The sequence below is a fragment of the Schistocerca cancellata genome, chromosome 10 (genome assembly GCF_023864275.1).
Source record: "Schistocerca cancellata isolate TAMUIC-IGC-003103 chromosome 10, iqSchCanc2.1, whole genome shotgun sequence".
In the NCBI taxonomy this organism is placed as follows: Eukaryota; Metazoa; Arthropoda; class Insecta; order Orthoptera; family Acrididae; genus Schistocerca; species Schistocerca cancellata.
In genome coordinates this window covers 61775458-61793272 of record NC_064635.1, presented here as the reverse complement: position 1 = coordinate 61793272, position 17815 = coordinate 61775458, and the positions used below count along the sequence as shown (strand labels likewise).

The following is a 17815-nucleotide window of genomic DNA, read 5'->3' as shown; positions in this document are numbered from 1 at the left end:
CTATTTTACGTCCGGAATATTTTACCCAAGAGGATGCCATCATCATTTAATCATACAGTAAATCTGCATGCCCAGTGTACACATTTTGAAATTCTGGAAGTAGCAGGGATAGAATACAAGATACAAAAGGTTACCCACAACTTGTACATAAACCAAATTGCAGTTATAAGAGGTGAAGAATATGAAAGTAGTTGAGAAGGGAGTGGAACAGTGCTGTACCCCATCACCAAGATTATTTAATCCATATATTGATCAGGCTGTGAAAAAAACCAAAGAAAACCATGAAAAGGTAATTAAAGTTCACAGAGACAACATAAAAAATTGAGGCTTGCTGATTACATTGTAATTCTGTCAGAAATTGCAGAGGACTTGGAAGAACAGTTGAACAAAGAGGGATTGTAAGATGGTCAGCTACAAAAGCAAAACCAGTCATGCAATACTCAGATATCACGAACATCCACATTTAAACTTTTTAACAGATGATTTCTCAAATATATGTCCTCTACAATCAACTTGTAAAGCTGATTCTGAAAATTATGTGTGTTTTGTTCTATCACATTTGGATATTTTATAAAATATGATATAGTTGTAATAGGAAAGTTCACAGAAAAACAGAGGCATTGTGTGTGTGTGTGTGTGTGTGTGTGTGTGTGTGTGTGTGTGTGTGTGTGTGTGTGTGTGTGAGTGAGAGAGAGAGAGAGAGAGAGAGAGAGAGAGAGAGAGAGAGAGAGAGAGAGAGAATTAGTTTCTTTAGACAGAATATGATTAAATGTGGCCACAAACTACAGTGACTAACATCCAGGATGGAACTGTTTGTCCAGGTGATGACCGTGTGAACCAGAACCCACTCGTGGCCTTGGAGACAATTTTGTTTGTGCGAGAACACAACCGAGTGGCTGACCAGTTGTCTGCTATGAACCCACACTGGGATGATGAGAGGCTGTACCAAGAGACTCGGAGGATTGTTATTGCTGAGTATCAACACATAGCTTACACGGATTTCCTGCCACGGTTAATAAGTAAGCGTTATTTATAAATGTTATATCTGTCAGAGCAGTATCTACTCTCTCTTCTCCCACTTAATTCTTCTAAATGTCCTTTCTCTTTTCGTTTTTCTCTTGATGTTTATGTTACTCATAGATTAAAATACTCAAATGATCAAAGTTGTATCCACAATTATGTTCACATATGGGTGCAATTAATGCATCATCTTTTGCATGGACACACCCTACACAGGGGGGACTATACCTGAATCTATTTACTTATTTCTTGATGTCCCCTGCATTTATACAGGGATGAATTTGCCATGGATGTGGACCACATCAAGATAATGATTACACATATTTAGATAATTCAGTTACATTTTACTGCTCAATGGATACTACAGTACTAGAAAGATAATAATAAATGATTATTATCTTTCCTCTTCAAATAGGACATGTTCAGAACAGTCTGATGGCCATAGTTGTCATCATAGTAGAGGAAATCAATTAAGTGATACTATATACAATAAAAATGTTTGAATGAAAAGTACATGATCTGCATAAAATACTTAAATCAGCATTTGACAAATTATTATCTCCACTTTTCAGTAGTGAAATTTTCAAAACAGTTTAGGCATAGTTGTTATACTACATGATAATCAGTTCAGAGATTCAACGTAAAATTAAAATAAAAATAAAAAAACACACACACACTACATGGTGTTTGAATGCCTATAACATGATCTACATAAAATTCTTGTATTAACATTTGCAACTATGAAACTATTTAGCTGTATCTTTTCTTTGGTAAGTTCTCATACACAAAGTCCTCAACAGAATGGAATAAGTGTTTCAAGATAAATTGGCATAATACGTTTGGTAAGTGAACTGGTGAGTTTTCAGGATGGTTACAAAATACTGACACACATTATTTACAGAAAAATGGAAAAAACTGATAGAAGCTGACTTCAAGGAAGATCACTTTGGGTTATGGAGAAATGTAGTAACACATGAGGCAATACTGATACTATTATTTATATTAGGAAATAGGTTGAAGAAACTTTCATTAATTATAGATTTTGGCAATGTTGGCTGGAATATCTTCTTTGAAATTTTGATGGTAGCAGGGATAAAACACAGAGACCAAAAGTTTATTTGCAATTTGTGTGCAAACCAAACTGCTGTTATAAAAGTCAAAGGACATGAAAGGCAAATAGTAGTTCAGAAGGGGATCAGACAGGGTTGTAGCCTATCCCTGATGTTATTCAATCTATACATTGAGCTAACAGTAAAGGAAACCAAGAAGATATTTGGAAAAGCATTTTAAGTTCTTCAAGAAGAAATAAAAATTCTGAGATGTGTCAGTGACTCTGTAATTTCATCAGAGATGGCAAAGAACTTGTAAGAGCAGTTTAATGGAATGGGTAGTGCCTTGAATAGAGGTTTTAAGATGAGCATCCACAGAAGTAAGATAAGGGTAATGGAATACACTCAAATTATATCAGGCAGTACTGAGGGAATTTGGCTAGGAAATGAGACACAAAAAGCAGTAGATGAGGTATATTATTTGTGCAGGAAAATAACTGACAATCGTCAAAGAGAGTGGATACAGAATTGTGACTGACTATAGCAAGAAAAAATTTGCAAAAAGGAAAATAATAATTTGTTAACATGGAACATAAATTTAGATGTTAGGAAGAAGTCATTTCTGGAGGTATTTATGTGGAGTATAGCCTTTTACAGAGGTGATATTTGGATCATAAACAGTTCATAAAAGAATAGATGAGAAGTTTTAGAAAGATGGCACAACAGAAGAACGTTGAAGATTAGATGGGTAGATTAAGTAACTAATGAGAAGACACTGATTTGACTGGGGAAAAAATAAATTTGTGGCATAACTTGATTAAAGGAAGGGATCAGTTAATAGGACACATTCTGAGTCATCATGGATTTTTCCGTTTGATAATGAAATACGTGGAATAAAAATTGTAGAGCAATACAAAATGATGAATGCAGTAAGCAGGTCCAAATGGATGTAGGTTGCAGTAGCTGTTCAGTGATGGAGAGAGTTTTATGGGATAGACTAACAGGGGAAGCTACATACAACCAATCTACATACTACAGATGACAAATGATTGATACTGAATGATTCTTCCAAACAGTTGCTGAAAACATAGGGAAAAAATTACCCATGAAAGGTAGATCCATTAGATTTACTTAGACTGGTATTACAGACTCCAACACCAGACAGGTTTTGTGAAATCATGTGTTAGAGAGACCATAAAAACCATTAGGTCATTGAAAAGCAGTACATTTTCTGGCTATGACAGTATTTCAGTCCAAGCACTACACTTCAGTGCTTGCTTGGTAGGGCCATCTTTGAGTTGCCTTTGCAGCTAGTTCATGAGCCAAGGTATTTCCTGAAAGACTGAAGCAATCAATAGTAACATCAATTTATAAAAGTGTAGTTAATTGACTTTATCTTACCCATATTCTCAACATTTCTGAGAAGGTAGCTGATGATAGAATACTGCACTATCTTTTTGAAAGGAATACTGCACTATCTTTCTGAAAATAATCTTTAAAAATGTTCAGTTTGTTTGCTGTAGAGGAGTCTCAAATGAGGAAGCAGTGTATCATCTCATCAAGTCAGCTATACTAGAACAATTATCCACTTTGATTTATCTTTGATTCTGCAAAATTCTTGATGTAGATCATTTTACTAGGAAAAATAGAATGGTATGTCATTAAAGATCTTCCCTTTGCATTTATGGATGCTTATTTAACAGCTGAAAACAGAGGGTCACATAAGCAAATGATTTACCAAAAATGGAATAAATTCAGAATATGGAAACATTAAATATAGTGAGACTCAAGGTTCAGTGATAGACCTGCTCCTGTTCTTAGTCTACATAAATGAACTGTAGGGAGAATGTAGAACTCTTCAAAAACTGCCATATTTGCTGATGATGCAGATATACTGATAAAGGACCCAGTCAGAAGTTGACCAGACGCAGCCACAAGAATAATGGTATGGGATTGTACCTAGTTCACAGTCTAAAGTTTAACCCTTAATCTTAGCCAAACCCATATTAAAACTGTTCCGAACTAATCAGAAATGACATTCAGGTATCAGAAGTATAGATAAGTTGGTGTACTATGTCGTTATGAAATATTTAGGAATAAAAGAAATGACTTGCCAAAAGGCAGAAGCACTGTGTCAATAGGTACACAAAAAAAAGGCACCGAGCTTGGTTAGCTTTCAGAAAGCATTCCTTTTTCAAGTTTGCAGGAAAAACATGACTTTAAACACACACACATGAACACACACACACACACACACACACACACACACACACACACACACACACACACACACACACACGCACGCACATACGCATGCACATGCATACACAAATTTGCATGCACACACCAGTGTGTGTTTGCATGCTTTTCCCTATAAGCTCGAAAAAAAGAAGTGCATTCTGAAAGCTAGCTGAATTCTGTAACTTTTGTCTGTGTATCTATTGAAGATGCAGGACTCCTGCCTTTTGGTGAGTTTTCTTCTCTACTCCTAAATAATTCATAATTCTCAGACTGACCTTTCCATACATTACTGTACCAAATCATTATGTATACAAGAGCTGTTGTAGAGTGAACAAGCCTAGGCATCAGTACACAATGAAATTAACTGCATTCTTTACAATAGCTTTGAGTGAAAAATACAAATGTATCTAATACTTACATCACAAAAGAAGCAACATTTATGGAAGCACTGTAAATGAATTTCAACACTTTGAAAAAAATCAAAATTGTTCTCAAGCAAAATTCAACCAAAATATGCATACTGAAAGTAATACATGAGTTTTGCATGCACTAAATCATTATCAAATAATCTCAGGGTGTGACAAGAATGGTTTGAGAATGAGGTGACAGAGTTGGCAGAGGCCATGGTCTATCAAATTTAACAATGATTGAGAACCTGTAACTTGAAATAAGCAGTTTTCATATTACACAACCAGACACACTGTAGCAGTCATCACACAGCATCTAAGAACTGCAAGGTCACGTAGAAGACACATAGCAGCAGCAGACAGAGTGTGTGTGATATTGATAGATGATGGGATGCAGTTGATGCTTCACAACAAACTTCCTAGTAGTGTCCACTGTATTAAAATCTGGAAGGTGCTGTACCTTTAACATATGATATCCTGTGAAGTGATGTCTTATCTACAGTTGATTTTGTCAGTTGACAAAGCGAACTGGTTAAGTGACCACTCAGCTATAAATTGCTTTGTAAAACAATATTCCATTTAGAAAGAAAACTTCTTCAGGGAATTTACTACATTACAGAAACATACAAGGAAAACCTTTCGATTTATTATTAGTAATGTTTTACATTATCAATTGCAACTTTTTTCTTTATGATTCATTATGAGACTGTTATAACAGCTTTATTAGAGAGGCAATTATTCAAGTGATTGCACAGCATTCAACAGAACTGAAGCAGGCAATTTTGAATCAGTCAACATAAATGGATGAAAAAGTTTTGCAAATGAATACAACAATACTGGGTTTAGGTTTCCATTTAAATGGAAGGACGGACATACTAGAAAAAAGAATGGAATTAGTATTTAAGCTATAGACTACAAGATCATCTAGAATTAGTGGAAGAAAGGCTGGAGAGCAATTTGAACATTTACATATAGTTAAATTGATACAATATAGTTTAGTGAAAAAGGGGGAGCTTTAGAAAATGAACTGTTAGGCACCAAATCAATTAAGAATGAGTCACAAATAATTTTTTAATTAGAAACAATATGCAACCATGGTTGGAAAAATTAGAAGCTACAATTGGACCATCAAGCAGTGGGGAAACAGATAGAAACTGATATTTATTAGATACATTACTGTCTTCACTAACTACTGTGAAAGTAGATTCAGGATCTACATTAAACAGAAAGAGGGAGAAAATGTATAATACACAAGACTTATCAAATAATAATCATGCAATCTATGGATGGACAAGAAGACACATATAAAAAGAATTAAAGGATTAGTTAAATATAAGTTACAATACAACAGCTGCAATGGTGTATGTTGCAAAGAAATAAATCACAGATTTCCAACTTTCACTCCATCAGGAAATGTAAACTGGTATTGTTTCTCGGGGCATTTAAACAGATGTTACTAGAGGTATGGTGAGACCAAAAGAAAACCATTTTGTTGTAAGCTACCTTAATTGGGATGCAGCGTAACAGGCTACACTACAATTAGGAGACTTCACAAATTACAATTATTTTGAGGCAATGTTTAAATCCAAGCACTGGAGTGAATGAGCACAGAAGAAATTATAATCAGAATTACTTGGTTCTAAGATATACTATAATAATAACTGGAGTGGCTAGAGGGATTATGCTGAATGGCATTTAAAGCAAAATATTTAGAATACCCAATCAGAGAAGAACGTTTGTTAGAAGCTGTTACTGGTAGACAACCTTGGACAGTAAAGGAGAAGCTCCTTGGCAACAGTTATGAAATGATGATAAAATTATTAGAATATTTTGAACAAATACACACAGCGGACAAATTACCTCACAGATGGCAAAATGGAAATAGGTCTAGTTATGAGTGACCAACCAAAACATAAGACAGCTCTAACCACAATACAGAAAGAGAAAATAGCACCAGGAACTTAACAAGACAGGATACAAATGGAAAAATAATACACAAAATAAAGAATATTCAAATAAAACATTACACAGTCACAACTGAAACACAAGGGAAAACTCCAAGGCTTTTTGGGTACAGCTCAGTCCCTAGCAAGTAGAGATGAATCATATAATTGTAAAATATTATGAAACTATATGGTTCCCGATACCTTTTCAAGCCTCAAATACCTGTGATGCATACATGCAGACTGAGGTGACAAATGAAAATTTGTACCAAGGCTGTGATTCAAACCCATTAGGCAGACTGAAGTGGGAAGTATGATAGGACAGTCCATGCAGTTGTGCAAAGCCACTGTATCAGGGTGGCATCATGGTTAACACTTCTGCCTAGTGAGCACGAGACGTGGGTTTGAGTCCCCACATTCATTTGTCGCTTCAGATTGCATATATACATGTAATAGTGATTCTATGTTGCTAAGATTTCAAAATAATGTTAATGTAATTGAAGAATTGTTGGAGGAAAGAGAAGGAGTGATGAAAAAATATTTTAAACCTACAGTGAGTAGTCACATAGATGTACCACAGCTGGACCTTTCTTTTATTTTGATCACTGGTTCTTTGGTGCATAGAATGAAAAGCAGGAGTGAAAGATTACAGGGATGTAGTCTTATACCCTTTCTAATCAGAACACTTTGTCCTTTGTTTCCCATTCTTATTTTTGTCTTTTTGTTTGTGTTCATACTGTATGTCATGTGTCCTACCTGTAACTTACAACTATTTTTCTGAGAATTTTGAACATCTTCCACTGTTTTACAGTGTCCAACACTTTTTTTTTAGTTTGACAATTTCTATGAGGATGCCTACATTTTTCTTAAGTCTTGGCTCCATTATCATACACATCAGAACTTCGTCTTCTGGTGCCTTTTTCCTTTCCTAAGGCCAAACTTATCTTCATCTAATAGATCCTCAACTTTCTTTTTGATTCCATTTCATTATATTCTTATCACCAACCGGGATACATGAGCTGTTGAGCTGATTGTGCAACATTTCTGACATTTATCAGCCCTTGATATCTTTGGTAATGTGAGTTTCATGTTCTTCTGAAAGGCCTCTGTGATGTCTCCAGCCTCATAGATTCTACTAACCAACTTGAAGAGCCCAAAAATATTTTCGAATTTCTGGGGAAATGTTATCTTTGCCTTCCACCTTATTTGAATGCAAGGCTTCCAAAGTTCTGTCATACTCTCACTCTAATACTGGATTCCCTTTATCTTCCATACTGACTCCAATTTCTTCTTCTATCATGTCATCAGACAGCTCCTCTCTCTTCTAGAGACCTTCAGTGTGTTCTTTACACTTACCCACTCTCTCCTCTGCATTTAACAATGATATTATTCTTCCATACTTAATGTTGATACCTTTGTTTTTAATTTCACCAAAGATTATTTTCAATTATCTATACGTTGAATCAGTGTGCCTGAAAACCATTTATGTTTCAATTTCTTCACACTTTTTTTCAGCCATTTTGTCTTTGCTTCCCTGCTGACAATTTTTGTGCTCCCTCCTTTCACTGAACAGTTGAAGAATTTCTTCTATTACCTAAGATTACTTTGCAGTTACCTTCCTGGTATCTATATCTGTCTCTCCAACTTCTGTGATTGCCCTTTATAGTGATGTCCATTCCTCTTTAACTGAACTGCGTGTTGTGGTTATCATTACCACAGTATTTACAGCCTCATCAATCCGTATAGATGTATATCAGTGTGAAGTGAGAAGGAATGTTGCCAGAATGCATTGACCATTCTTACATGGACTTACATGATGGTATTAAAGCTAAACTCTTCCTGAACAGGCCACGAAGGCCGAATGGTACTGACCGACTGCCGTGTCATCCTCAGCCCCCAGGTGTCACGGGGTGCGGATATGGAGGGGCATCTGATCAGCACACCACTCTCCCGGTCGTATGTCAGTTTACGATAGTAGAGCCACTACTTCTCAATTAAGTAGCTCCTCAGTTTGCCTCACACGGGCTGAGTGCACCCTGCTTGCCAACAGCACTCAGCAGACCGGATGGTCACCCATCCAACTGCAGGCCCAGCCCAATAGTGCTTAACTTCGGTGATCTGACAGGAACCGGTATTACCACTGCAGCAAGGTGGTTGGCTTAGATAATGGTACAGGGTGCTATTTTCGGTACAAAATGATCAGCTCTACATCCCAAAACTAGTAATTTGCACAACAGTCATTATTGGTATTTTAAGACCACTGACTGTGCCATATTTTCAGAGTCTCCGTGATGTTATCTTTCAAAAAGGTAATGTGAGACTGCATTTAGACTGTGCTGTCTTGACCATCCTTAATATAAATGGTGACCACCCATTCCTCTAACCAGCACATTCTCTAGACCTGCTGAACCAGACACTATGGTTAGGACCTCTGACATAGAATTGATTCAGCACTGAATGATGTGTCTGTAGGAATTTCAGTGCAGGGTGCATGCAGAATGAAATAGGATGCTGGTTATTGCAGCAGACATGAATTTATTACTAATGTTGGTGAATAGACAAAGAATGTATTCACACAACACGATCATTTGTAGCAAACACTGAGCAACTAGCCACAAAGATATTCCTACCTCTGGGAGGGCTGAACTCATATTGCTGTCAAAGAGTTTTATTTATACAATATTTCATGTCGTCATTGGTGAGGCCCCCACTAAGCACCCCCACTGCCACACTGTCGGGAGGAGGACAACAGAGGTCCCGGGCACCCACGTGTTCTGCGCGCACTTGCAAGTGATCAGGAACGCAGTGACCAGCTGCAAGGCAGGACACAAAGACACAGCTGGACCATCTCACAAGGAAGAAGCACAGTGATGGTGCTTGCCATGCCTTCTTTAGTCCCAGTGATATTGGCTATGGTAGAGTGGGAGGGGTCATCAGATACAGCTTTACTGAAACAGCCAGTCAGTGTCGAAGTTCTCGATTTCTGACATCGAAAGTGTCGCCTATGGTGATGATGGATGAGGTGTTCATTGGCTTCTCTCTCTTCTTGTATGTTGACTTCTGTACAAGTGTCTGTGCTAAGTGTATCTTTTACACAATATACAAATATGGATGGCCTGGCATGGTTTTAACCTTAGCAATACCGATGCATTTTCCATAACAAGTACTGACAAGGGGAGAGGGGGGTTATTACTTTAGACCCACAAAAAAGTAAATAAAAGCAGATTCCACTAACTGTTGTTAACTTTCATTGACAATGTATTTTTTTTAAATAGGAATTGATTTATAAGTAAGGTCAAAAACCTGAAAGTATCTTTTAGTATATCCTTAGCATTACCAAGGCATTTTCTGTAATGTGTGTAGTCAGTGGAGTGGTACTTCATGACCAACATAAAAAACTTAAAAAAATTCAAATTTCATTAATTGTCATTGACTTTTATTCATAACAAACTTTCTGAGGATACATATAAGAAGTGTTCTGAACCTGAAAGTATGAATATGACATTTGTTGTGAAAAGTCACATTCACTACTAACACTTAAATTTTCGGGTTAAAGTTTTCTGTAAATTTGAAATCAATTATGAATCTGTTACATAAAGTCACTGAAAACAATAAATATTTTTTACAAAATTTTAAAATATGTACTGTATGATTAATTTTGTGCTCTGTCATGTCTGATGACTATTTATAGATCACACGTTTCACCTGTTGATATCACAGTTCTGCTGTCTCCTTCATGCCAGGAATTTGTAGACAGTAGTGATGTTCCTGCTTCAACTGCCTCAGATAATATTGTGCAGCAACCAGTTCTCTGCTAAATAAACATACCCAAGCTTGCAGGCCTCAATTCTCATCGTGTAGCTTGCTTGACCTTCTGCTTTTTTCTTCCTCATAACTCTTCGTCATCACTTGTAGTTCTGACTCCAAAACCTGACTGTCATTAAATAGTTCCAAGTGGATGCCATAAATAGGGATTTAAAGTGGTTGTACTGGAATAGTACTCTCTGGAGCTGCACATGAGTGTGCTGGTGGAATTTGCCTGAGGATTCCTGCTGATTTGCCTCAGGATCCTTGGTGTTGAGTCAAGTGAGAGGTGAAATTGGCAGAGAAAATTCACACTTGAGATCAGTTTGTGAATATCTGTGATCATAAACTGCCTTATAATGCAAGGTTAGGTGCACAGTGCATGTGACAGTTTCAAATTGCATGATATGAATGTCGATTAGTGTGAGTATCTGGATGACAGCCATAAAACATTCCATTTGTGGAATGACACTCACTCCAGAGGCAGTGTCTATAAGGAAGTATTTATTTCTTGCATCATTGTACCACCACCACCTCTTGTATTACCCCACCATGATATTATTGCGCATGGTCGCCAGCGGCTATTACTGGAAACATGCAATGGCTTTACAGTAAACAAGTACCATGGCAAAAAAGGAAAACACATGGTGCTGTGAATGATTTCAAGACAGTTGTGCATATAATATCAAGTGTTTCAGCATTTACTCACGAAATATGATGACAAAAACTCACTACGGAAGCACCCTCACTCCCAGGTGCAACAATGCTGTGGTCGAGTAATAGATGGGGAAACCGGTTTTGGCCCACTGCTCGAGCTGTAGGTGGTTTTGTTGTGCATTTGGGTGGTTGTGCAGCGCGGAGCTGTCAGGTGCTCAGTCGGCGATACGTGAGTGGAACCGGCACAGCCACGGCTGTGCCCCCTCACTCCCTTGAGGTATGTTATTGTTGACTGTTGGTGGGGTAATCGTTGCCAGCTGAAGTTATAACACCCCCAAAGTGATTGCTTGTGATGCTCTCAGGAGTGTATGGATACGCTCAGGTCTCAGTGTCTCCTTGTGGCTGTGACTGGCATGATGTGCCAGGAATATTTTCTACACATTATGTTAGCTTCAAGAGTATATTGTTTGGATTATTGTTAGTGCCTACTATCAGGCTGGAACTCAAAAATAACTAAGAGGTACAAATTGCAAACTTATTAAAATACACATTAATGAAACACTGTTCAGTAATCAAAGAGAGTCCTAACAAGTAACTGAACAAAGTAATTAAATGTGGCACAAAGCACTGTCCATATTTACACAAAATGTCACAGTTCACAGTCAATGTTGTCTTGCATTAGTCTTTTGGATGAGAGTACAATGCAATGACCCACTTAATCCATTTATTAATTAAGAGTCACAATGTTCAACAACACCTCATTCGTGTGAGAATGATGGGTGATGCTTCCTACCGATCACATCACAGTTGAGTCACTACCTTTGTCTGTAGATCTGAGTTACAGAAATCACCCAAAAGTTTTAGGCATCCATATTAATGATTTTTTATGAGTATTACATGTATTTTCATAAACAATATGCACATAGCTGTAGTGAGAGCAAAAACTGGGAGCATAGGTGTTACATGTGTGTTAACATGATCAGGATTATGTGGTGACTCTCTCTTTGAGTGATGTTCAGCTGTTTATAAGCTGGCATATGAATAAATTGTTGTTTTGGATATTATTCAGTCATTTCATAAATAGCTACTTACAATATTGCTATTCAGGATGTGCTATAGGCATTGATAAATTTTTTCTAGAAACTAAGTTTATGGAATCACTTTATGCCTCTGTGGTGAGATTACCTGGCTCCTGAGTTCTGGTGCCATATTAATTATTTTATGTAATGATAAATTATTTAAAATCTTAATTCATGTCTTAATTAATTAGTAAGATAGAGCACCAAAAGTGTGTTGTTAAACTCCAAAATCTAACAAGCCAGAAGATAAAATCGGTAATAGAAATTATAACAATATGGTATTTTCAGTGTTAATTATCTCAAACGTTAATTACTTTCATGCAAAATTAAATATAATACTGTGAAGTTGGGATGCCAGTTTTTATAATGAATGGTCTTACTCCTTTTACAAATATGTTTTAGCTCATATGATGTAGGCAAAGTTGTATGATAGTATGAAGTTCCATTACCAATAATTTCTGATTAATATGCCTTAAGTGAAAACTGGTTGTATTGTTGGACTCAGTACACTGAAAGCAAATTACTGTGTAATTAATTTTGGTGGATCAAATTCTAATTCAGCTTTTCAAGCATTTCGATACACGCCATATATGTACAGTACACATAACAGTATGATAATTAGTACAATTACTGAGAAGAAAAATTATTAATAAGCAAAGATGAAAATGCTGCAAGTGGAGTTATTCCAATTTCACTAATTATGTGGATGTAATCACCTATGCCGCTTACTAGGGCCACAAATTCGGACATATCCTTGCCGATTCCAGAACTGTATTGTATGAATTCAATGGCTGCGAACCCTGTTGGTGAGTGTTTAGTTTGAAGGTTGGCAGTTTAAGTTGAGACCGTTATTGTATATGTGCTCCACAGAAGTCCTGTTGGGGATGTGCTGGAACATTTGGTATAAGGTTGACCGTGGACAAGATCCCACAGACTGAGCATGGCGCAGGTGGAAAACTGAAAGCCTTCTCACATTGTGTAACCAGCTGGGCCTTGCACTAAATTATGAACAGATTTGTCTTGATCATTCCTGACATAGATGCACCTGTAAAAGCATATGAGATGTCATCACAGACACATGAACTGGTTGTCCAGATACTCTATTGTTGATGTGATCACCAAGGATGTCGAAATACACCACACATTGTTCATACACATGTCCAATATTGTTGCTGTTGACATTAACATGCAGTAGAACATCACTTTCATGTTTCACACCAACCATAGGTTGGTCAGGGTGGTGGCCAAGCAGTTCTAGGTGCTTCAGTCTAGAACCATGCAACCACTATGGTCGCAGGTTCGAATCCTGCCTCAGGCATGGGTGTGGCTGATGTCCTTAGGTTAGTTAGGTTTAAGTAGTTCTTAGTTCTTGGGGATTGATGACCTCAGAAGTTAAGTCCCATAGTGCTCAGAGCCATTTGAACCATTTTTGGTCAGGGTGGAAGAAAACATTACGTGAGCCCAGGAGTCAACATTCTGTCTATGTTGTTCAAAAAGACCGCAACTCCACTGTCGAAGCCAACATGTTATCACTAAATACACTTGTTACATTGAAATAGATGCTGCTATTTATTGCAGAGTCACCTCTGTAGGAATTCTGGTGCAGGAGGCATGCAGAAGGAATCAGGATGTTAGTTAGGCTGGTATTACACTATCATATTTCTTTGACAAAGATATTTTACATGGCACTATAAAGGGGTATTACACACCATCATATTTTTCATCAAAGTTCAAGATGGCTGACAACAACAACTTATTATGCACAGCAGTTGCATGTAATGCAACTGCACTGTGTGCGCATTTGGAAGAGAAGCAGGGGAAAAAAACATACTTGGGTGAAGCCACGAGTTTTACAACGAGATGATAAAAGTGTTCAGCAAAATTTGTTACGTGGGCTCCAAGTGGAGGATGTCAAGTCTTAGATAAATTACTTAAGGATGGATGAGCATACATTTCACGACTTGCCCAGTAAAGTGTCTCGTCATATCACAAAGCACGATACTCACTTAAGAAATGCTATATTTGCAGAAGACAGGCTCATAGTAACACTCCAATTTCTTGCTGTAGGAGAGAGTTACTCTAGCTTACAGTACAGCACTCGAATACCACAGTGCACATTAACTAAAATAATACCTGAAATCTGTGAAGCTATTTATAAAGCACTAAAGGACAATATCTGAAAGTAAATAAATGTTCAATACACTTAATGTACATTAAAAACTATTTTTATTGTAGATCAAAGTAATAATTATATTTTCTCTCCCACAACTACTAAATTAATAGAAATGTATAAATCTGATAAAGTGCTTTACAATGTGAGGCATCCTGAGTACAAAAACAGATTAAGGGGCCTGGAGAGCTCAGAAAAAAATTATATATATAAATGAAATAAGTATGTTGATACATACTTTTGCTTTCTGGTGAGAGTAGTTTGAGCAGACGCCATGTCATCAGCCATGCACCCAGGCTGTATCTCATGGCTAATGACCTCTGCAATTCTTTTGTAACTCTCCAGTCTTCTTAATTTATTTTTGCACTCAAGGTGCCTCACATTGTAAAGTGCCTCATCAGCTTTATACATTTCTATTAATTTTGTAGTTGACAGCACAGACAAATTAAACTTCGCAGCCATGTTTACAAACACACTACCAGTGACAGGACACTGCAGCAATACTAGCGCTCCAAGTGGTAACATTTCACATTGCAATGAAAAGAAGACAAGTGACTTTTATGATCAAATCTACAGCAAGGCCCTTGGTGACAGGTGCAATTTGACAAAGTTCCATTTTACACCATAAATGTCTTTGACATAAATATTTGACATATCAGCTGTGACAAAGAAATATGATAGTGTAACACAGGCCTTAGAGCAGTAAACATGAATTCATTGCTGATAATGGAGCATACAGAAAGATCACGCACACATAGTACAATCATTCACAGTGAAACTCCAGGTGGCTAGAGATGAAAAGATATTCCTTCCTGCAAAAGGGCTAAACTCATATTGCTGCCAAAGTTTTATTTATGGGATATATCATGTCATCAATGGTAAGCTCTAAGACTTGATGCGTCCATAGGTTGAAGCCATTGCTGGTGCCAGAACTAACAACTATGTGTACTTTATTTCACACCCTGTACACCCCCAGATTGCTGACAAATTGAATTGTGTTGTTCTGTATTCAACCAAACACACACACACACACACACACACACACACACACACACACACACACACACACACACACACCAATGTACTAGGAATTACCATAATTTTCCCGATGAGTGGATTAGTTCTAATCGTAATATGTTGTTAGTATACCACTTCACACAAGTAAGTTACGGTATAAAAGTTTTGATTAATTACCTTGCGTAGTGCAGTTTACTGTCAATTTATAACTCTACTTGTTCTGTGTTCCTGACCACACTCCTTCATTCTGGGTTGTCCAGAAATGATGCATGGATGGATTGATGAATGAATGGATGAATGCATGGATGGATGAATGAATGAATGAATGAACAAGAAACAGGTGTGGGTAATGAATTGAGAAAAATTATTCCCCTTCGGGAAAGTGCTCTTGATATAAATATGGAGTTGGGGGATATGAAGGATTTTAGTTGAAAATCATGTTAAACTCCAAACTGTTTACCAGTCTTGGCACTGTCAGACACTTCCATCCATATCAACATTTAAAGAAATTTCTGGATTGGAAGAAAATGTTTTCAGTCCAACAAAGAAGTTGTGGCAGCTGTTGATGGGTGTGTGGGATACCTACCTTAAATCATATCAGGTATGGTGTCTCCTTACCAAACATATGTTGCATAAAAAGCATAAAATAAATTCCATGTTTTACCTAAAAAGCTGCCTTTATCTGTTAAGCTGAGAAATTTTATCTTTGAGCTGGTGCAACTTTGAAATACATAACACAGCAACTATGCCAACCTTCAGAAAGAGCTTTTATTAGACGGTAAGCTACTTCTTTACCCCACCACTTTCCCCTGCCTCCCTCATCCACTTACCGACACCGCCATATATGACTTAACTTGGAAACATCATAAACGTTACGTATAAACTTAAAATCACAACTTTGTCACCATTATTGTTGGCTATAAGGAATCATCTCACCTAATTGTGTTACAATGTGATGATATGTTCCCTGACCATAACGGATCTGACCTGATTACAGGAGAGGACTGGTTGGCAAAATATAATATCACATCAAGGGAGACAGGCTTCAGTTATTGTTACAATGCCTCTACAAATCCAGCTACACTTGCAGAATTTACAGAAGCAGTTTACCGAATGTTCCATGGAATTGTTCAAGGTAAAATGCGGTAAGTTATGGTCAGTTGTATATTTTCTTTTTGCAAATGTGCCATTAAATGTTAAAAAAAATATAAGATGTTAGTCATCTTTGTGTCAACATTTATAGACACTTTCTATACCACTGGTTCCAAACCACATAAATCCAATAAAACTTCAGAGAAGATTTTTTTTTTTTTAATTAAAAAGATGGAAGTTATAAATAAGTTCTTAAATCAAAATAAAAATTGATCTATATGGTAATAAGAATGTTCAAATTCTCTGGGCATTGATACCAATAAGAGCTTAGGTTGGAAATCATACATCACAAATCTTCAACTCAATAAAAAATTTCATTTCAGTAAAAGGCCGGCAGGTTGGTTTACTTTAAATTTTACATTTCATTAATATCAAATGGAAAACATTTTCTGGTGCCATTCTACACTTGGACAGTAGGTATTCATTGCACAAAAATATCCAAAACAGATTATCTGTGCCATATACCCTTGAGCATGCTTTAGGAAACTGTTAATGAGCTAAGCACACAAGCAGCAGTTTTATAATACATTTATTTGCTATGTATTTTTCACACATTTAGTTTGGTTAGTGGTGATTATTATGACTCTAATAATCAAAAACAGTGTTCATGAAAATGGTACTAAATGTCTAAGCTCTGAAACTTCTGCGTTACAAATTATATCATGTTATAAAACTGGACTACTTTGAGTCTCAGGTATTATTTTGTGACAACAGCACATTCCAGCTTTTTATTCTTAAACACTGTAATTCAAGTAACATTTAACATGTAACTCTGCTGCAGTGTTTCTGTGCTGTCATTAGTGATGGAATCTACAAGTACATGTATAATAATCGAGCTAGTCATGAACACATGTTGGCAGGTATAATAAAGTGTTTTTACACTTCTTGACTGCTTCCTGCTACTGCCGATAACTTTCAGGAGCTAACTAGCTGAAGGAAAGTTGATATAAGTAAGTTATATGTGCAGACCATGCTACACACTGATCAGCCAGAACACTACGATCACCAGACTACTACCGAAACAAAATCATCCAACGTGCTAGCAGCATCACGTGGCGAGGAATAACTGGTAGTCATAAGCGCATGCGCGTCCACACACACACACACACACACACACACACACACACACACACACACACACACACACACAGTATCAGTGAGTGTGCTGTCCTTGTGTAGAATGAGGAGGGTGTGTGAGCTATCTGAGTTTGACCAAGGGCAGATAGTAATGGCCCAAGGGCTCGGTACAAGCATTTCAGAAACATGCATGACTTTT

At 37.0% G+C, this 17815-nt stretch overlaps 1 protein-coding gene across 1 annotated transcript in view; it reads left to right on the top strand.

Annotated features, from left to right (window-relative positions):
* Positions 1-17815, top strand: part of LOC126106594 (peroxidase-like) — a 117829-nt gene that overhangs the window by 75291 nt on the left and 24723 nt on the right. The window contains exons 8-9 of the mRNA XM_049912938.1: positions 822-1019; positions 16385-16532. Of these exons, the coding sequence (XP_049768895.1) occupies positions 822-1019; positions 16385-16532 (346 nt within the window). The remainder of the gene's footprint in view (positions 1-821; positions 1020-16384; positions 16533-17815) is intronic.